Source organism: Aptenodytes patagonicus, chromosome 24 (assembly GCF_965638725.1).
Source record: "Aptenodytes patagonicus chromosome 24, bAptPat1.pri.cur, whole genome shotgun sequence".
Lineage (NCBI taxonomy): Eukaryota > Metazoa > Chordata > Aves > Sphenisciformes > Spheniscidae > Aptenodytes > Aptenodytes patagonicus.
Genome location: NC_134972.1, coordinates 5,008,508 through 5,029,060, shown reverse-complemented (window position 1 = coordinate 5,029,060; position 20,553 = coordinate 5,008,508). Strand labels below are relative to the sequence as shown.

The window sequence follows — 20,553 nt, the reverse complement described above, 5'->3', positions numbered from 1 at the left end:
GATGTGAGGACACAGGGACGGGAATGTGGTGACACAAAGACATGGGGACACACGGACACGGGGATGCAGTGACATGGGGACATGGGGGGACACAGAAATGGGGTTGTAGTGCCATGGCGACACATGGACACGGTGACATAGGGACACTGGGACATGGGGATGCAGTGACACAGGGACATGTGGACATGGGGGCATGTGGATGTGGGGATGCAGTGACGCAGGGACACATGGACACGCAGACATGGGGACACAGTGACTTGGGGACACAGGGACATGGGGACACAGGGACTCAGGGGCACAGGAACATGGGGATGCAGTGACGTGGGGGCATGGGGGCATGCGGACATGGGGACATAGTGACATGGAGACACAGGGACACACAGACATAGGGAAACAGTGACATGGGGACACAGTGACATGAGGACAAGGGGACATGGGGACACACGGACATGGGAACACAGGGACACACGGACATGGGGATGCAGTGATGTGGGGACACGGGGACACATGGGCATGGGGACAAGTGATGGGGGGGCATGGGGACACGGGGACATGGGGACACAGGGACACATGGTCAGGGGGAGGCGCAGACATTGAGGCAAATGGGTATGGGGACATGGGGACATGGGGACATGGGGACACGGTGACCCATGGGCACAGTGCCACAGGTACAAGCAGACACAGGTACCCATGGGCACGGGGACACAGGGACAGTGTGACACACAGACACGGCTGCATGGGGACACAAGGACATAGGTACCCGGTGACGCGGTGACACGGTGACACCCACCAAGCCATGACAACAGCAACGTCCCCCCCACGGTGCCGTTCTGGAACGCGTCCCGGCACCGAGGTGGCAGCGCCTCGGTGACAGCACCTCCATGGCACGGTGGCCCGGGGACGCGGCCATGCTGCGGCTGCTGGTGGCCAGCGCCCACATCCCCGGGGCCACCGGCTCTGGGCCTGGCGTGCACGTGTCTGCCCGCTTCAGAGGTACCGCTGGGTACAAGGGGGGACGGGGACGGGGACGGGGACACCCCGCAGTGGCCGTCCCCGTGGGACAGGATGGCATCAGCCATCGCCACGTGACAAGATGGCATCGGCCATCCTGGTGCACCGGGGTGGCATCCTCATGTGACGGGACGGTGCCGGCCACGCCTGGCGACAGCGTTGGCCGTCCCCGTGCGTGGGGACAGTGCCAGCCTTCCCCTTGCACCCCGATGTCCCCACCCTGACGTGCCACCGCCCTCCCTCCCGTCCCCTCCCCCAGGCGTCCCCAGGAGCACCCGGGTGGTGCCGGAGGAGTGCAGCCCCACATGGAACGAGGTGAGGTGACCCCAGGGTGGCCCGCGGTGGCACGGGGACGCTCGGGTCACCCCACCGACCCCTTGTCACCTCCCCCCCCCCGCCCCCAGACGCTGGCATGGCCACTGGGCACGCGTCCCCTGCACCCCACGGCCAGCCTGACCCTGCGCCTCCGGCACTGGGGCCAGCCGGCGCCCCGGGGGTGAGTAGCACCCATGGGTGGGCACCTCGGGGGGACCACCCCCGACGTGGCCACCATCACCGTGTCCCCCTGTCCCCGCAGGGACCTGGGTGCCACCACGGTGTCACTGGACCGGTTGGTGGCCGATCCCGGGCTGCCGCTGGCCCTCAGCCACGTCCCGCTGCTGGACCCCCGGGGACAGCCCACGGGGGTGAGCACCCACCCACGCGCCCACCCAGCAGCAACCCAGGGTGCCAGCAAGCACGGTCTGGGGTGCCACCCATCCTTTTGCAGTGCACCGTCACCCTCCGCTGCTCCTACGTCCCCCGTGGAATGGCTGGGGACGCCGCGGTCCCCCTGCAAGGACGAGTGCCACCGCTGGCGGTGTCACCGGGGACACCCCACCACCCCGGCAAGCCCCCAGCGGGGAGGAAAGAGGATTTCCAGGTATGGCACCTGTGGGTGCGGTGGCACCCGGGGGTGACGTCCTATCCAGTGGCCACCGCGTCACCGCTTGTCCCATAGGTACGGGTGAGGGTCATTGAGGGCCACCAGCTCCAGGGCAATGACATCAAGCCGGTGGTGACGGTCTTCATCGGCCAGCACCGCTTCAGGACCAGGATCCGGGCGGGGAACAACCCCTACTACAACGAGGTGACCCCGGGGAGGGGACCCGGGGACCCGCTGGTGTCCCCGAGCCCCACCCGAGCCCCCTTTTGCCCATTTTCTAGGTGTTTTGCCAAAATTTCCACCGGACGCCCGCCCAGCTGGCAGCGGAGCCCATCCGCATCCAGGTTTGGGGGGGGGGAGATCGGTGGCACCGGCGGGGACGGGGACAGCGGGGTGGCCGCTGATGCCATGTGTGTGTCCCCCCCCCCGTCACAGGTTCTGGACTCGCGGGCTACCCGCGCCGAAGCCGTCATCGGCGTCTTCCAGGTGAGGGACGGCGCCTCGGGAACCGGGCGTCACGCCGCGGTTCGGCCGCTCTCACCCCCTTTGCCGTCCCCGCAGCTGGACGTTGGCACCGTCTACCACACGCCGGGTAGGCGAGAGGGTCGGGGTGACGCCGGGGTGACGCCGGGGTGACGCCGGGGTGATGCTGGGGGTCTCCCCCCGTGCCAGGACGCAGCTTGAGCTGGAAGTGGCTGAGCCTGCAGCATCCCCATCGCCCCGACACCGGATCCCGGGGGTACCTCCGCGTCAGCCTGGCCGTCCTCCACGCCGGCGAGCCGGTGACAGTGAGCAACCCCCCCAGCCTCCCCAGCACCCCCCAAAAAAATAGTCCCTCGCGGGGGGGGGGTGGGGGGGGGTGGGGTGTCCCCATTTTTTCACCCCCCCACCCCAAGGAGCCGGAGGAGCCGGCGGGGGACGAGGACGTGGAGGCCAACCTGCTGCAGCCACCGCCGTGCGCCGCCACGCTCCAGCTCCGCGTCTACCGCGCCGAGGACCTGCCGCAGGGTGGGCACTGGGTGGGTTTTGGGGGGGGGGGGGGGGGGGGGTTGGATCTGGGGGACCCCCCCCACCCACCCACTTCTCCCCATTCCCGGTGCAGCAGAGCCGGCTCGGCAATGCCTCCCCTCGGTGCTACTGGCCGGCGGCAAGAGGGGCTTCGTGGCGGCGGCGGTGCGGGTCAGCTTTGCCGGCAGGACGGTGGGTGCCGGGCAGGGGACGTGGCTGGGGGGGGCCGGAGTTGGGGGGGGTGGGGGGTGGGGGGGAGGGCCGGATCCTGCGTGGCTGGGGAGGGGGGTGCTCATGGTTCCGCCCAACGCAGCTCTGCACCCGGGCGATGCCCCCCGACGCCAACCCGGTGTGGAACGAGGTCTTCTTCTTCCCCCTGAGGGTAAGGTGCACCCCCCCGCAGCTCCGGCACGCGTCCTGCACACCCCCCCCCAAAAGCAGGGGCACCCCCAAAAGGGGGGGCACCCCCATTTCAACACCCCACACCCCCCCCCCCCGGCGTTTTTTTCTCTCTACAGCTGCCCCCCATCTGTGATGAGATCCAGCTGGCCATCCTCAGCGGGTAAGTGGGGGACACCACCCCCCCCCCCTGCTTTTGGGGGATCCCCCCGTTTTTGGGGGGACCCCCCCACCCCCTTTCACTGCCCACCCGTAGGTCCCGCAGCAGCAAGGTCCTGGGCACCGCCACCCTCCACCTCTCCCAAATCTCCTCCGCCGGTGCCGAGCTTGAGGGTGAGCAGGGTCCACCCTCGGGTGGGGGGTCCCCAGCACCCAGACCCCCCCCTCCTTCCCCCACTGAACCCCCTCTTTCGCTCCCAGAGGGGACCCCCGGCTTCTTACCCTGCTTCGGACCCAGCTTCCTCCCCTTCTACGGTCCCCGGCCGGATCCTGCCAGGACACCCAGCACCGTGAGTGGGTGGCAGGGTGGGGACAGCACCCGTTTGGGGGAGGCGGGGGGACGGGACGCACCCCCCCACCCCCCCACTTATTTTACAGGACACCGGGGTGGCTTATCGGGGCCGGGTGCTGCTGGAGCTCAGCACCCACATGGGGATCCCGGACGGGCGCCAACGAGACACCATCGCCCCCGAGGACATCGCCCGGGTGCAGGTGGGGACACGGGGACACGGCGCGATGCCACCCCCAGGGTCGTTTGGTCGGGGCTTTGAAGGGCCCTTTGGGTATTTTGGGGGGGTATTTTAGCCTTGGGGTTCGTTTGGGTCTCTTTTTTTGGCCGCAGCGCCACTTGCCCCGCCGCCGGTTCGGGCTGTGCGGGGTCTTTTATTCGGCCACCATGGTGCCGGCCGGCCCCGAGCTCCTGCGCTTCGAGCTCAGTCTCGGTAATTACGGGGACACGGGCGACGTCACCTGCAAGCCGGCCGCCTCCGTCACCCCGCACGGTTGTCCCCTCTTCGACGGTGAGCGAGGTGCTGGGTGGGTGGGTGGGGGGGACACACACAAGGGTGGTACCCTCCAGGCGTCCCATGGGATCCTCGGTGCCCTCCGGATACAGGCAACCGCTACCACTACCTGCCGTGGTACGGTGACAAGCCGGTGGCGGCTGTCACCTCATCCTGGGAGGATGCCGGTCACCGGTGGGATGCCCTAAACCTCCTGCGTGCCACGTGCCGGCGGTTGGTGAGCGCCCGGGGGGGTGACGGTGGGGTGGGGTGGGATGTGACACCCCCCCCCCCCCCAGCCTCCCGCTCCGCGTTGGGATGGTTTGGGGGCACCTTTGCAGGAGAGGAACGTGGCAGAGCTGCGGGGCGCCCGCGGGGACACCAGGGGGGACGTCGGCAGGAGGCTGCTGCGCCAGCTGGCGCAGGACTGCGGGTGAGCGGGTGGTCCCCGGGGAGCGGGGACGGGGACGGGGGTCTTGGGTGTCCCAAAGCGGTGGGTGGCGGGATGCTGGGGGGGACCCCTGGGCCCGCCGAGCAGTGGTTGGGGGGGGGGGGGGGGTGTATTTTGGGGGGGGAGGGGGGAACGGGACATTTGGGGGGAAAAGGAGGAATTTCAGAGGACAACGGGACGTTTGGGGGGGAAATGGGAGAATTGAGGGGGAAATGGGGTATTTGGGGGGGGGAATGGAGTATTTGGGGGGGAAATGGGGCGTTTGGGGGGGGAAACGGGGCATTTGGGGGGAAAATGAGGCATTTTAGAGGACAACGGGACATTTGGGGGGGAAATGGGGCAATGGGGGGGAAATGGGGCAATTGGGGGGAAATGGGGCATTTGGGGGGGAAATGGGGCGTTTGAGGGGGGAAACGGGGCATTTGGGGGGAAAATGAGGCATTTTAGAGGACAACGGGACGTTTGGGGGGGAAATGGGGCAATTGGGGGGAAATGGGGCATTTGGGGGGGGAAACGGGGCAGTTGGGGGGAAACAGGGTAATTGGGGGGGAAAACGGGATCTTGGGGGGGAAATGGGGCATTTGGGGGGAAATGGGGCATTTGGGGGGGAAACGGGGCAATTGGGGGAAAAAGGAGGCATTTTAGAGGACAGTGGGACCTTTGGGGGGGGAAATGGGGCAAAACGAGGCGTTTGGGGGGGCAACAGGACGTTTTTGAGGGGAAACTGTATTTTCTGGGGAAAACGGGGCATTTGGAGGGGGGCACAAAGCATTTTGGGGGAAAACAGGGCATTTGGGGGGAAAATGGGGCATTTGAGCGGGGCGGGGGGCGGGGGGGGGAGCTGTTTGCAGGCGGGCGCTGCCCCGGCTGGAGGCGCAGCCCACCCCCACGCCGCTGGACGCCCACCTCCGGGCCGCCCGTCTTCACCTCCTCCGGCACGTGGCGGCGGCGGCGGCGGTGCCACCGAGAGCCGGCTGGGACACGTTGCTGCCGGTGGCCGAGGGCTGGCTGGGACGTGTGGCCGCCCTGGCTGTCGAGGTGGGGGCCCGGGCTGCGGGGGGGGGGGTGGGGTGGGGTGTCATCGCTGCGGTGAGTTGTGGCCGGTCTCAGCCCGCCGGTCTCTCTCCCTCCCCGCAGCCGCAGGTCGGCGTGCCCGACGCGCTGCTGTGGCTGCTGCGGGGGGAGCGGCGGGTGGCCTGCGCCCGTGTCCCCGCGGCTGACCTCATGTTCTCCCGGAGCGGCCCCGGCGCCTGCGGCAGGCTCTGCGGCCGGATCCAGACCCTCTTCCTGGTGGTAAGGCAGCCCCCGTCCCCTCCGCGTCACCTCTGTCCCCCCTCCGTGTTCCCTGTGTCCCATCATGTCTCCTCCATCTCCCCCCTGTGTCCCCTTCATGTCCCCTCTCTGTCCCCTCTGTATCTCCTCCACGTCCCCTTCCTGTCCCCTCTGTGTCCCCTCTATGTCCCTTCCAGATCTTCTCTGCTCCACGCCCCCGCCATGTCCCCTCTACATCCCCCCCACGTCCCCTTCGTGTCCCCTCTGTAACTCCTCCATGTCCCCGCCATGTCCCCTCTGTGTCCCCTCCGCATCCCCTCTGTGTCCCCTCTGTAACTCCTCCACGTCCCCCCATGTCCCCTCTATGTCCCCCCATTTCCCCTCCGCGTCCCCTCTGTGTCCCCTCTGTAACTCCTCCACATCCCCCCCGTGTCCCCTCTATGTCCCCCCATGTCCCCTCCACGTCCCTTCTGTGTCCCCTCTGTAACTCCTCCACGTCCCCCCATGTCCCCTCTATGTCCCCCCCATGTCCCCTCCATGTCCCCTCCGCGTCCCCTCCGCGTCCCCTCTGTGTCCCCTCCGCGTCCCCTCTATGTCCCTTCTAGACCTTCTCCATGGCTGCTCCATGTCCCCCTCCATGTCCCGCCCCATGTCCCCTCTATATCCCTCCCCCATCTCCCCCATGTCCCCCCCCGCGCCCCTCCCCACCCACGCTGCGGGGCGCAGGGCTCTGGGGACATCCGTGCCCAGCTCCGGCTCCGGCTGTGGCTGGGACGGGTGACCGACAGCGGGGACCTGCCACGGCACCTCGAGGGCACCCTGCGCGTCTACGCCGAGACGGTGAGCCCTAGGGTGGGGGGGGACACCCCGGGGTGGCAGTGGGATGTTTTTGGGGGGGGAAATGGGAGAATTGAGGGGGAAATGGGGTATTTGGGGGGGGAAACGGGGCATTTGGGGGGAAAATGAGGCATTTTAGAGGACAACGGGACGTTTGGGGGGGAAATGGGGCAATTGGGGGGAAATGGGGCATTTGGGGGGGAAACGGGGCAGTTGGGGGGAAACAGGGTAATTGGGGGGGGAAAACGGGATCTTGGGGGGGAAATGGGGCGTTTGGGGGGAAATGGGGCATTTGGGGGGGAAACGGGGCAATTGGGGGAAAAAGGAGGCATTTTAGAGGACAGTGGGACCTTTGGGGGGGGAAATGGGGCAAAAGGGGGCGTTTGGGGGGGCAACAGGACGTTTTTGAGGGGAAAAACGACAAGGGGAGTTGAGGAGGGGACACAGCCCCCCCTCAACTCCACGTTCCCTCCCCCCCCCCCCCCAGTACGAAAACCAGACCAAGCTGCTGGGCAAGTGGGGTCCCCGGGGGCTGCTGGGGCGCCCCGGTTTCTCCGACAGCGCCGGCAAAGCGGGGCTCCCCCGCCACAGGATCCGGCCCCCCAAGGGCTGGCGCTGGGACGGACCCTGGACCGTGGAGCCCCAGCGGCGGTGAGTCCCATGGGACGGGTGGTGACACCCACCCTGCCGCCTTGGGGACCTCGGGGAGGGTGACGCCAGCGTTGTCCCCTTGTCCCCAGGCTGCTGCTGGACACGGAGACCAACGTGGGCGAGGTGCTGGAGGAGGTCTACGAGAACGAGAGCCGGCGGCTCGGCGGGGAGTGGGGACCCGCTGCCGTGGCCAGCACCGATGCCGTGAGCGGGCGACGGCGTGGGGGACACCGGGGGGGTGCCGGCGGTGGGGTGACACGGGCGCGTCGGGGCTCAGCTCTCACCCGGTTTTACAGAGCGGCGCGGCGGTGCCACCCAAGGAGGAGGTGGCGTGTCCCCAAGGTTGGCACGTCACCGACGGCTGGCGGGTGGACGTGACCGGGGCCGTGGATGAGGCCGGTGAGTGGGTGTCCCCCCTGGGCACCCTGGTGTGGGTGGGTGGGTGGCAGCGGTGGCGAGGACACCTGGGTGCCGCAGGTTGGGAGTACGGGGCGAGCGTGGCCCCCGGCAGCCCCCCGCCGGCATGGCACGCCGCCGAGAAGACATATCACACACACCGGCGCCGGCGCTGGCTGCGCACCCGCCGCAGGGACCCCGGCGCCCAGGGACAGGAGCAGGACGTGGCCGCCTTCCTCCGGCTGGTCGGGGCGGCGGGGACAGGGCGGTGGGGATGGGGGTGGCAGGACGGGGTGGCAGGGATGAGGGTGGCAGGGACGAGGGTGGCAGAGATGGGGTGACAGGGACGGGGTGACAGGGACGGGGGTGGCAGGATGGGGGTGGCAGGGACGAGGGTGGCAGAGATGGGGTGACAGGGATGGGGGTGGCAGGATGGGGGTGGCAGGGACGAGGGTGGCAGGGACGAGGGTGGCAGGGATCGGGGTGGCAGGATGGGGGTGGCAGGGATGGGGGTGGCAGGGATGAGGGTGACAGGGACGGGGTGACAGGGACGAGGGTGGCAGGGATGGGGGTGGCAGGATGGGGGTGGCAGGGATGGGGGTGGCAGGGATGAGGGTGACAGGGACGGGGTGACAGGGACGAGGGTGGCAGGGATGGGGGTGGCAGGATGGGGGTGGCAGGGATGGGGTGGCAGGGATGGGGGTGGCAGGGATGGGGGTGGCAGGGATGGGGTGGCAGGGATGGGGGTGGCAGGGATGGGGTGACAGGGATGGGGTGGCAGGGACGAGGGTGGCAGGGATGGGGGTGGCAGGATGGGGGTGGCAGGGATGGGGTGGCAGGGATGGGGGTGGCAGGGATGGGGTGACAGGGATGGGGTGGCAGGGACGAGGGTGGCAGGGATGGGGGTGGCAGGATGGGGGTGGCAGGGATGGGGTGGCAGGGATGGGGGTGGCAGGGATGGGGTGACAGGGATGGGGTGGCAGGGACGAGGGTGGCAGGGACAGGGTAACAGGGACAGGGGTGGCAGGGATGGAGTGGCAGTGCCAGGCCTTTACCCACCAGTGCACTGGTGTGAGCAGCCCTGTCCATCCCCTTGTACCATGCCACACCGTCCCCATGCCATGCCATCCCGTGCCACGCCATCGCCACGCTGTCCCCATGCCACACCATCCCGTGCCACGCCTTCCCCATGCCACACCATCCTGTGCCACGCCGTCCCCATGCCACGCCTTCCCCCTGCCACACCGTCCCCATGCCACGCCATCCCCCACCACGCCGTCCCCATACCACGCCGTCCCTGCCACACCATCCCCTGCCATGCCATCCCCTGCCACGCCGTCCCTTGCCACGCCGTCCCCATACCACGCCATCCCCCTGCCACGCCGTCCCCTGCCATGCCATCCCCTGCCACGCCATCCCGTGCCACGCTGTCCCCATGCCACGCTGTCCCCATGCCACGCCATCCTATGCCACGCCATCCCCTGCCACGCCATCCCCTGCCACGCCGTCCCCATGCCACACCATCCCCATGCCACGCCATCCCGTGCCACGCTGTCCCCATGCCACGCCATCCTATGCCACGCCATCCCCTGCCATGCCGTCCCCATGCCACACCATCCCCATGCCACGCCATCCCGTGCCACGCTGTCCCCATGCCACGCCATCCTATGCCACGCCATCCCCTGCCACGCCATCCCCTGCCACGCCGTCCCCATGCCACACCATCCCCATGCCACGCCATCCCGTGCCACACCGTCCCCTGCCACGCCATGCCCCGTGTCCCCGCAGCACAGCCCCGAGGCGGCAGCGGGGGCCGAGGCCTGGGAGTACGGGTCCCTCTGGGGCTGCCGCTTCCACCTCCGGCCCCGGGTGGGTGACGTGTGCCGGCGGCGCTGCTGGCACCGGCGCATGGTGCCCGCGCAGCCCCCGCCCGTGGCACCCCTCTTCCTCCTGGAGGGCTCCCCGGTAGGAGAGCAGCCGGGGGAGAGCGGGGGCTGGGGGGCACTGGGGGAGGGGGGAGGTCCCGGGGGTAAGGGGGGGGTGGAGGGAGGGCAGCGTGGAAGGATGGGGGGACAGAGGGAGGGAGGAATGCAGGGAGAGAGGGATGGGGGGATGCAGGGATGGAGAGATGAAGGGAGGGAGGGAGGGAGGGATGGGGGGATGGGGGGATGGAGGGAGGGAGGGAGGGAGGGAGGGATGCAGGGATGGAGGGATGCAGGGATGCAAGGAGAGAGGGATGGGGGGATGGAGGGATGAAGGGAGAGAGGGATGGAGGAATGGGGGATGGAGGGATGGGGGGATGGGGGATGCAAGGAGAGAGGGATGGAAGGATGCAGGGACGAAGGGATGGAGGGATGGAGGGATGCAAGGAGAGAGGGATGGGGGGATGGAGGGATGGGGGATGCAAGGAGAGAGGGATGGGGGGATGGAGGGATGGGAGGATGCAAGAAGAGAGGGATGGGGGGATGGAGGGATGAAGGGTTGCAGGGAAAGAGGGATGGAGAGACGGAGGGAGGGAAGGATGGAGGAGGGATGGAGGAGGGACAAAGGGACGGAGGGATGGGGGGAGGGATGTGGAGACGGGGTGATGCTGGGGCAGTAGGACGTGGAAGAGCGGGATGCAGGGCCGGGGGACAGCAGGGCCGGGGGGACCCCCCCACACCCCCACACCCCCCCCCACCCCCCATCCCATCCCGCCGCAGGGCACGGAGGACCCGGCCGAGGAGGACGACCCGGCTGCGGCAGAGCGGCAACCACGGGGCTCGTCCCGGACCCCCCCCCAGCAGCCCGTGCCCCTCATCCTCTGCACCTTCCCGAGTGAGCCCCGGGGGACGCAGGGGGGACGGGGACAGGCCGGGGGGGACGGGACACCCCCAGGCCCCCCTGCCAGCCCCTGCCTCTCCCGCAGAGCCCAACTTCTTCCAGCTCCGCTGCTACATCTTCCAGGCGCTGGAGCTGGCAGCCCGCGGCACCAAGGCCACCGCAGGTGGGACACCCCCCCCCACCCCCGACCCCCGGCCCCCACCCTGATGGGGCACCCCGGGGGTGCTGACGGTGTGGCTGTCACCCAGACCCCGTCGCCCACGTCTCCTTCGTGGACGTCAGCCAGAGCACCCGGGCGCTGCCCGGCACCCTGGACCCCCTCTGGGACCAGACGCTGCTTTTTCACCGGGTGCTGCTGTACGGGGACCCCCGGGGTGTCCGAGATGAGCCCCCCGCCGTGGTGGTGGAGGTCTTTGACCAGGACAGAGGGGTACGGCACCCATGGGTGGGGGGCACCCATGGGTGGGGGGGGAGCACCCACGCCCAAGCAATGCCTTTGCAGGCTGCCGGTGGTTTCCTGGGGAGGAGTGTGTGCACCCCAGATGTTTGGCTGGACGTGGGGCGCCGGCGGCCCCCCCGGCTTCGGCGTTACCCGCTGGGGGGGCCGGGAGGGCCGGCCGGGGAGCTGCTGGCCGCCTTTGAGCTGCTGCAGGACGTCGAGGTGAGGGGCTGGGGGGGGGTGGGGGGTGGGGGGGGTGGCATGGGGGGCACCCAGGTGACGGGGTCCCATCGTCGTCGTCCTCCCCGGCAGGACGGGTCCCTGGCGCGGGTCAGCACCCCGCCGTGGAGGCAGGGGGTCTTCAGCGTCCCCCTGGGCATCCGGCCCCTCCTGCGGCTGGTGGCACTGGAGGTGAGACCCGGGGACCCCAGGCGGGGACAGGGACTGGGGGGGGGACAGGGAGAGGGATGAAGAAGGGGATGGGATGGGGAGAAGGAGAGGGACGGGGGCAGGGGTGGCTGGGGACAAGGAGGTGGATCGGAACAGGGATGAAGACAGGGTGGACAAAGTCTGGGAGGGGAACGGGACGGGACGGGGAAAGGGATGGGAACAGGGATAGGACGGGGATGGGGACAGGGGCGAAGGTGGGATGGGGACGAGGTCCGAGATGGAGATTGGGAGGGGAACAGGGATAGGACGGGGATGGGGACAGGGGCAAAGGTGGGATGGGGACGAGGTCCGAGATGGAGATTGGGAGGGGAACAGGCCAGGGCCGGGGACAGTGATGAAGGTCCTGGGGATGGGATGGGGACGAGGACAGGGATGGGAAGGAGGATGAAGACAGGCTGGGGATGAGGTCGGGGATGGGGACAGGGATGAAGAAGGGGATGGAGACGGGACAGGGAAAAGGACAGGGATGGAGATGGGGACGGGCACAGAGGGATGAAGACAGGATGAGGACGAGATGGGGACAGGGACAAGGATGGGGACGGGCACCTTCAGCGTCCCACCGGGCACGCAGCCCACTCGAGGTGACCCCTGGGGCACCCAGGGGACCCCGGGGAGGGGGTGACAGCTGCTGGGTGCCCCCCCCAGGTGCTGGCGTGGGGGCTGCGGGGGCTACGTGGTGGCGTGAGGGCGCCCAGCCTGGAGGTGCAGTGCGGGGGCCGGACCCTGCGGACCCCCACCATCGCCGACCTCGCCACCAACCCCAATTTCCCCATCAACGCCTTCCTGCTGATGCTGGTGAGGATGGGGGGGGTGGGGGGGTGGATGGGGGGGAGCACCCCACCCATGGGTGCTGCCGGCTGGCACCCCGGGGTGACGGTGCGGCTCGGCCCCAGCACCTGCCGGCGGAGGAGGAGTACGTGCCCCCCATCCGGCTGCGGGTGCTGGACACGCGGGATTTCGGGTACCGGCCCGAGGTGGGGCAGGCCTGCGTGCGGGACCTGGGGCAGTACTGCTGCCAGCCCCCCGGCGAGGGGCAGCCCCCCGGCCCCGGAACTCCCCCACCTGGCTCCGGTATGGCCCTGCCCAGCCCTGGTATCCCCTGCCTCATCCCTGCCTCACCTCATCCTCATCCCTTCCCCATCCCTGGTATCCCCTGCCTCATCCCTGGTATCCCCTGCCCCATCCCTGCCTCACCTCATCCTCATCCCTGCCCCATCCCTGGTATCCCCTGCCCCATCCCTGGTATCCCCTGTCTCATCCCTGCCTCACCTCATCCTCATCCCTGCCCCATCCCTGCCCCATCCCTGCCCCATCCCTGATATCCCCTACCCCATCCCTGCCCCATCCCTGGTAACCCCCTGCCCCATCCCTGGTATCCCCTGCCCCATCCCTGCCCCATCCCTGGTATCCCCCTGCCCCATCCCTGATATCCCCTGCCTCATCCCTGCCTCACCTCATCCCCATCCCTGCCCCATCCCTGCCCCATCCCTGGTATCCCCTGCCTCATCCCTGGTATCCCCTGCCTCATCCCTGCCTCACCTCATCCTCATCCCTGCCCCATCCCTGGTATCCCCTGCCTCATCCCTGGTATCCCCTGCCCCATCCCTGCCCCATCCCTGGTATCCCCTGCCTCATCCCTGCCTCACCTCATCCCCATCCCTGCCCCATCCCTGGTATCCCCCTGCCCCATCCCTGCCCCATCCCTGGTATCCCCTGCCTCATCCCTGGTATCCCCTGCCTCATCCCTGCCTCACCTCATCCCCATCCCCGCCCCATCCCTGGTATCCCCTGCCCCATCCCTGCCCCATCCCTGGTATCCCCTGCCTCATCCCTGCCTCACCTCATCCCCATCCCTGCCCCATCCCTGGTATCCCCCTGCCCCATCCCTGCCCCATCCCTGGTATCCCCTGCCTCATCCCTGGTATCCCCTGCCCCATCCCTGCCCCATCCCTGGTATCCCCTGCCCCATCCCTGCCCGTCCCTGCCCCACGCTGCCCACCTCTGGGATGGTTTATTTGCCCCTCTCCCCCCCCCCCCGCAGCCGCTCCCTGGGGCAGGATAGCTCAGGTGAGTCCCCCGGGCCCTCGGCACCCGGCACCCGACCTCGGCACCGCCGGACGCCGGGGTCCCCAGCCCCCTGCCTCAGTTTCCCCGAGTAGTCCCCTTTGCTCCCTGCAGATACTGCCCAGGATCACCGCCGAGAAGGGGGCTGCGGACAAGGTGGGCATGAGAACGGGGCCACCGGGGCCACCGGCGCCACCGGGGCCACCTATCCCCACCTCATCCTGCTCCCCGCCAGGCTGCAGAGGAGGAGGAGGATGAAGATGAGGATGAGGATGACTGGTGGAGCAAATTCTACGCAGCCATGGGGGACAAGGCAAAGAGCCGGCGGGGGACCAACGGGGACAGACTGAAGGTGAGGCAGAGCCTGGGACCCGGAGCAGGGGACAAGGATGGGGACAAGGTCGGGGCCGGGGCCGGAGATGGGGATGGGGTAGGATGGGGACAAGAATGAAGCCGGGGATTGGGGCAGGGATGGCTGGGGACAAGGACACAGGTGGGGATAGGGATGAAGATGGGATAGGGATGAAGTCAGGGATGGGGATGGAGATGAGATGGGGTTTGGGACGGGACAGGGATGGGGACAGGGATGAAAATGGGATGGGGACAAGGTCGGGGATGGAGACCGGGAGGGGAACAGGCTGGGGACAAGGACGGCGATGAAGAAGGGGGTGGCGACAAGGATGAAGAAGAGCACAGGGATGGGATGGGATGGGATGGGATGGGATGGGATGGGATGGGATGGGATGGGATGGGGAGCAGCACCAAGATGGGGATGGGGACGGGGACGGGAACGGGGACGAGGACGAGGACAGGAACCGTTCGGTCCCCAGATCTACAGCTGCGAGCTGGAGGCAGTGCCCGAATTCGAGGGGCTGCAGGATTTCTGCCAGACCTTCCCGCTCTACCAGCCGGGGGGCCACCCCGCGGCGGGGGAGGACCCCGTGCCCGCGGGCGAGTTCAAGGTGGGTGAGAACCCCAGGGGGGACCCCAGAGGAGAGGCGGGGGCACCCCGGGGTGTACAGCCGGGCGGCTCTCGCAGGGGCTTTTCCGTATCTACCCCCTGCCCGAGGACCCCGGGGTGCCCCCGCCGCCGCGCCACTTCCAGGAGCTGCCCCCCAGCCAACCCCAAAAGTGCCTGGTGCGGGTCTACGTCGTCCGGGCCTTCGACCTGCCCCCCCGTGACAGGAACGGGCTGGTAAGGCCACCCACGGCTGCTGGGCAGGGGTCCCCTGTCCTCCTCGCCCCCCCCCCCCCCCCGCCCCGTGCCACCCTGATGGTCCCCTCCCTGCTGCCAGTGTGACCCCTACGTCCGCATCTCGCTGGGGACGAAGACGCTGGGCCAGCGGGACCAGTACGTGCCCAACACCCTGGAGCCCGTTTTTGGCAGGTACGGCCAGGGCGGGTGGCCCGGTGGCACTGTCACCCCTGGGTGGCACCGGGCTGGGGCGGTGGCGGGGGGAGGCCTGGCACCCGGACGAGGTGTCCAGGGGGTCTGGCGGGGCCCCATTCCAGCATGTCCCTGCGCCAACCTGTCCCTGTGCCACCGGGTCCCTACGCCACTGAATCCCCATGCCACCAGCTCCCCGCTCCCCATGCTGGCGAGTCCCCGTGCCAGCAGGTCCGCAGGCCATCAGGTGCCACGCCAGCGGGTCCCCGTGTCACCAGGTCCCTATTCCCCATTGCCAGAAGGTTCCCGAGCCACCAGGTCGCCGATTCCTCTGCCAGCACGTCCCCATGCCAGCAGGTCCCCGTTCCCTGTGCTGGAAGGTCCCTGTGCCACCAGGTCCCCCTTCCCCATGCCAGCAGGTCCCCATGCCACCACGTCCCCCTTCCCCATGCCAGCAGGTCCCTGTGCCACCAGATGCCCCATTCCCAACATCTGCAGGTCCCCGTGCCACCACGTCCCCCTTCCCCATGCCGGCAGATCCCCGTGCCACCACGTCCCCCTTCCCCATGCCAGCAGATCCCCATGCCACCACGTCCCCCTTCCCCATGCCGGCAGATCCCCGTGCCACCACGTCCCCCTTCCCCATGCCAGCGGGTCCCTGTGCCACCAGATGCCCCATTCCCAACATCTGCAGGTCCCCGTGCCACCACGTCCCCCTTCCCCATGCCAGCAGGTCCCCATGCCAGCAGGTCCCCCTTCCCCACGAGAGCAGGTCCCCGTGCCACCAGGTGCCCCGTTCCCCTTGCTGGTGGGTCCCCGTTGCCACAGGTCCTCATGCCACCAAGTCCCTGTGCCAGGAGGTCCCCGTGCCTATGGGTCCCCGCTCCCCGCGCCAGCGGGTGCCAGCACCCCCCCCCCCCCCCCCCCACGCCGACGTGTCCCCGGGGCTGATGGCACCCCCGCTCGCCAGGCTGTTCGAGGTGACAGGCACCGTCCCGCTGGAGAAGGACCTGCGGGTCTCGCTGCTGGACTACGACCTGCTGCCGCCCGACCAGGAGGTCGGCACCACCGCCATCGACCTGGAGAACCGCCTGCTCTCCCGCTTCCGCGCCCACTGCGGGCTGCCCGCCCTTTACCGCACGTGGGTGCCCCTTTTGGGGGGGGGGGGGGGGGGGGTGTGCCACCGGCGGGTTGGGGGGCATCGGGGTGCACGGTCCTGAGCCCAGGAACGGGCGTGGGGATGGGCACAGGGGGATGGGGAGGGAGAGGGCACAGCGGGGTGGGCACAAGATGGGGACAGGGGTGGGCACAGGGCGATGGAGCACAAGGGGATGGTGAGGGAGGGGATGGGGACAGGGTGGGGACAGGGATGGGCACAAGGAGCTGGGGTGGGCACAGGGCGCTGGGGATGGAGCACAAGGGGATGGCGAGGGAGCGGAGGGGGACAGGGTGGGGACAGGGATGGGCACAAGGAGGTGGGGTGGGCACAGGGGTGGGCACAGGGCGCTGGGGATGGAGCACAAGGGGATGGCGAGGGAGCGGAGGGGGACATGGTGGGGACAGGGATGGGCACAAGGAGGTGGGGTGGGCACAGGGGTGGGCACAGGGCGCTGGGGATGGAGCACAAGGGGATGGCGAGGGAGCGGAGGGGGACAGGGTGGGGACAGGGATGGGCACAAGGAGGTGGGGTGGGCACAGGGCGCTGGGGATGGAGCACAAGGGGATGGCGAGGGAGCGGAGGGGGACAGGGTGGGGACAGGGATGGGCACAAGGAGGTGGGGATGCAGCGGGCGCAGAGATGGGGACAGGATGGGCACAAGGAGGTTAGGACGGGGTGGGCACAGAGGGACGGGGTGGGCACAGAGGGACGGAGGTGGGGTGGGTACACGAGGGTGGGCACGGGGATGGGGACAAGGTGGGCCCAAGCAGGTTAGGATGGGGTCGGCACAGGGGGGGGGGGCGTTATGGGGTGCACACGGGGCAATGGGGTGGCACGGGGATGCGCCCAAGGAGCTGGGGACGGGGTGGGCACAGGAGGGTGGGGGTGGGTACGTGGGGGTGGGCGCAGGGGTGGGGACAGGGGGATGGGGTGGGCATGAGGAGATGGTTATGGGGTGGGCACAAGGGGGATGAGGGTGGCACAGGGGGATGGAGATGGGGTGGGTGCGTGGGAGCGGGCACAAGAAGACGAGGATGGGGCGGGCACAGGGAGAGGGGGACGTTGGCCAGGGAGGGGACACCCAGGAGGGGCGACGCCGCAGCCCCCAGCCCACCCGCCGTCCCCGCAGCGCCGGCCCCGGGCGCTGGAGGGACCAGCTCCCCCCCAGCCGGGCACTGGAGCATTTCGCCCGGGCCCGGGGGCTGCCGGCACCCGAGTTCAGCGCCGAGGGCACCACCGTCACCTTCGGGGACCACACCTTCCTCCTCAGCCACTTCGGTGGGTGGGGGTCTGGGTGGGGGCGCGGGGGCGGATCCTGTCCCTTGGTGCCACAGCTCGGCCTTGCAGAGAGTGGCCCCCCCCGGCACCGGCACCCCGGGGCACCCCGCGAGCGCCTGGCCCTGCACGTGCTCCACGCCTGTCACCTCGTCCCCGAGCACCTCGAGACCCGTACCCTCTACAACAGCACCCAGCCCGGGCTGGAGCAGGTGGGGATGGGGCACCCTGGGGTGGGGGGGGGTGGGGGGGGAACGAGGACAGGGAGAGGGTGATGGAGACCCTGGGATGACAGGGAGGGACACTAGGGGTGATGGGGACCTTTGGGTATAGGGTATGCCAGGGGGATGACAGGGACCCCAGGGTGACGGGGACCTTGGGGTATAAGGGGATGCCAGGGGGACGAGGACCTTGGGGTGACAGGGAGCCCGGGGGTGGGTGACGGGGACCCCAGGGTGACAAGGACCCCCAGAGCAGGGAGTGATGCTGCGGGGGGTGGTGATGGAGACTCAACAGGGACCTCGGGGCGACGGGGGACAGAGGGATGATGGGGACGCGGCCAGGGAGGGACCCTAGGGTGATGGGGACCCTGGGCCACGAAGGGATGCTAGGGTTTGCCTTGGGAACCCTGGGGCGACAGGGACCCCGGGGCAGGGAGGGATGCTGGGGGGGTGGGTGGGGGTGTGATGGGGACCCCAGGGGTGATGGGGACCCTTGGGCAGGGGGGACGCCAAGGGCACGATGGGGACCCTGCAGTGACAAGGACCCCAGGGCAGGGAGGGATGCTGGGGACCCTGGGGGCGGGTGAAGGGGACCCTAGGGTGACAAGGACGGATGCTGGGGGGGGGGGGGGGTGGTGACAGGGACCCCAAGGCAAAGAGGGATGCTGGGGGGGGCGGTGATGGGGGTCCAGGGGTGACAGGGACACCCTGGGATGGGGGGGGACAGGATGCTGGCGTGGGGACGGAGGGGTGCTGGTCCCAGCCTCCCCCCGCGTGCCGTGCAGGGCAAGGTGCAGATGTGGGTGGACATCTTCCCCGCCGGCCTCGGGCCCCCCGGCCCCCCCGTCGACATCACCCCCCGCAAGCCCCAGAGGTGAGCACCCGACCTGGGCCCCGGGGGGGTGGGACGTGGGACGGGGATGTCCCCGGGGGAGAAGGTGACACGTCCTTGTCCCGTCCCCCCTCCCCGAGGTACGAGCTGCGCTGCGTGGTCTGGAACACGCGGGACGTGGACCTGGGGGACACCAACCTGGCGGGGCAGCGGATGAGCGACATCTACGTCACCGGGTGAGCCAAGGCCACCGCCGCCCCCCCGGGGGAGGCGACAGCAGGGCTGGGGGACAAGGGTGACGGCAGCGTCCCCCTCCCTCCCTCCCTCCGGGCGGCAGGTGGCTGGACGGGCTGGAGGAGCAGCGGCAGAGGACGGACGTGCATTACCGCTCGCTGCGGGGGGACGGGGGCTTCAACTGGCGTTTCGTCTTCTCCTTCGAGTATCTGGCAGCCGAGCAGCTCTGCGTCCTGCCCCGGAAGGCGAGGGGCACCCTGGGGTGGGGGTTGCTGGGGTGGGGGGTGGGGGGGACACAGGGGACAAGCATGACACCCCCCACCCCCCCCCCTTTCCCCCTCCCCGCCACGGCAGGAGCATTTCTGGAGCCTGGACGAGACGGTGCTGAAGGTGCCCCCCAAGCTCATCCTCCAAGTGTGGGACAACGACAAGTTTTCGGCCGATGATTTCCTGGGTGAGACCCCGTTTCCCTGCCCCGCGTCCCCCGGCAGGGTGGGGGACACCCCCAGGTGACGGGGGGACACCCATGGGTAACAGCCAGCTGCCCCCCCCCCCCCCGCCTTGGCTTTTCCTCGCAGGCGTCCTGGAGCTGGAGCTCACCAGGCTGCCGCGACCTGCCCAGCGCCCCCAGGACTGCACCCCAACCCCGCAGGGGACCCCCCAAAGCCCCTGGCCCTGGCGGGGGGCGCGGGTCCCCTCCCGGCTCTCCCTTTTCCGGCAGAGACGGGCGAGGGGGTGGTGGCCCTGCACCGTGCAGGAGGGCGGCAAGCGGCGCCTCTCGGTAAGCCGGGGCGGGGGGGGGACGACACCGGGATCATGGGGGACAGCGATGATGAGGTTGGGGGGGGGGGGGGAACAACAGATCCTGCACCCCACCTCCCACCCATCGCCCCCCTCCAGGGTAAGCTGGAGCTGACCCTGGAGCTGCTGACGGCAAAGGAGGCGGAAGAGCGGCCGGCGGGGAAAGGCCGGGAGGATCCCAACATGTACCCGACGCTGCCGGCGCCCGTGTGAGTCCCCGGGGGAGATCGGCTCCTCCGTCCCCCCGTCCCCCACCCAGCCCCGGGGTGCGGTGAGGGGGAGCCGGGGTGCCCGAGCTGGGTGTCACCCGCAGGCGGCCGGAGTGGTCCTTCCTGTGGCTGCAGGCGCCGCTGCGCAGCCTGCGCTACGGCGTCTGGCGGCAACACCGCTGCCGGATCAGCCTGGGGCTGGCGCTGCTGCTGCTCCTCGCCCTGCTCCTCGCCTTCGTCTACGCCGCCCCGGTGAGCGCCGGGGGCACAGCTGCCCCCCCCCCCCCCCCCCCCCAATTCCACCCCACCCCACCCTGAGCTTCCCTTCTCCCTCCTTGCAGGGTTATTTGGCCATGAAGCTGGTTAACCCTCTCCAGAGCTTGCACCTCGCCGGCGGCGAGCGGCCCGCGGCCAAGCCCTGAGGTGCCAGGGCCCCGGGGAGCGCCGAGGGGACGCCGCGCACCCGCGTCACCTCTTCAATAAAGCCACATCCAGCGAGGGTCAAAGCCTCGTCCTCGACTCCGCGGGCGGGCGGGAGGGGGGAACTGACAAAGGAGCTACTCCGTTTTCGGGGAGCCCCAGGGCACCGGGACACAGCCCGCCTCGCTACGGCGCTCGACGGCATCGGTTTGGGGAGGAAACGCTGCATCCAGGGGACTCGGCGGTGACAAAAAGCAGGGCCGTGTCACACACACACACCCCCGACAT

At 69.4% G+C, this 20,553-nt stretch overlaps 1 protein-coding gene across 1 annotated transcript; it reads left to right on the top strand.

The window, feature by feature from the left end:
• The first annotated feature begins 908 nt into the window (after positions 1 to 908).
• On the top strand, positions 909 to 20,267 carry FER1L5 (fer-1 like family member 5). Its single transcript, XM_076358751.1, has 48 exons — positions 909 to 993; positions 1,271 to 1,326; positions 1,416 to 1,507; positions 1,589 to 1,697; positions 1,781 to 1,933; positions 2,012 to 2,140; positions 2,218 to 2,280; positions 2,372 to 2,528; positions 2,609 to 2,724; positions 2,833 to 2,955; positions 3,258 to 3,326; positions 3,463 to 3,506; positions 3,600 to 3,676; positions 3,764 to 3,852; positions 3,941 to 4,054; positions 4,185 to 4,362; positions 4,458 to 4,582; positions 4,686 to 4,777; positions 5,647 to 5,833; positions 5,933 to 6,088; positions 6,794 to 6,907; positions 7,392 to 7,555; positions 7,645 to 7,759; positions 7,852 to 7,989; positions 9,740 to 9,916; positions 10,654 to 10,768; positions 10,860 to 10,937; positions 11,023 to 11,204; positions 11,277 to 11,435; positions 11,526 to 11,624; positions 12,309 to 12,458; positions 12,557 to 12,734; positions 13,705 to 13,730; positions 13,963 to 14,079; positions 14,558 to 14,689; positions 14,767 to 14,922; positions 15,023 to 15,114; positions 16,085 to 16,261; positions 17,403 to 17,551; positions 17,621 to 17,760; positions 18,555 to 18,643; positions 18,742 to 18,837; positions 18,939 to 19,080; positions 19,190 to 19,289; positions 19,414 to 19,616; positions 19,736 to 19,845; positions 19,950 to 20,097; positions 20,187 to 20,267. Exons 1-48 carry the CDS (start codon positions 909 to 911, stop codon positions 20,265 to 20,267), a joined length of 5,841 nt encoding a protein of 1,946 aa, XP_076214866.1.
• Positions 20,268 to 20,553: the final 286 nt, after the last annotated feature.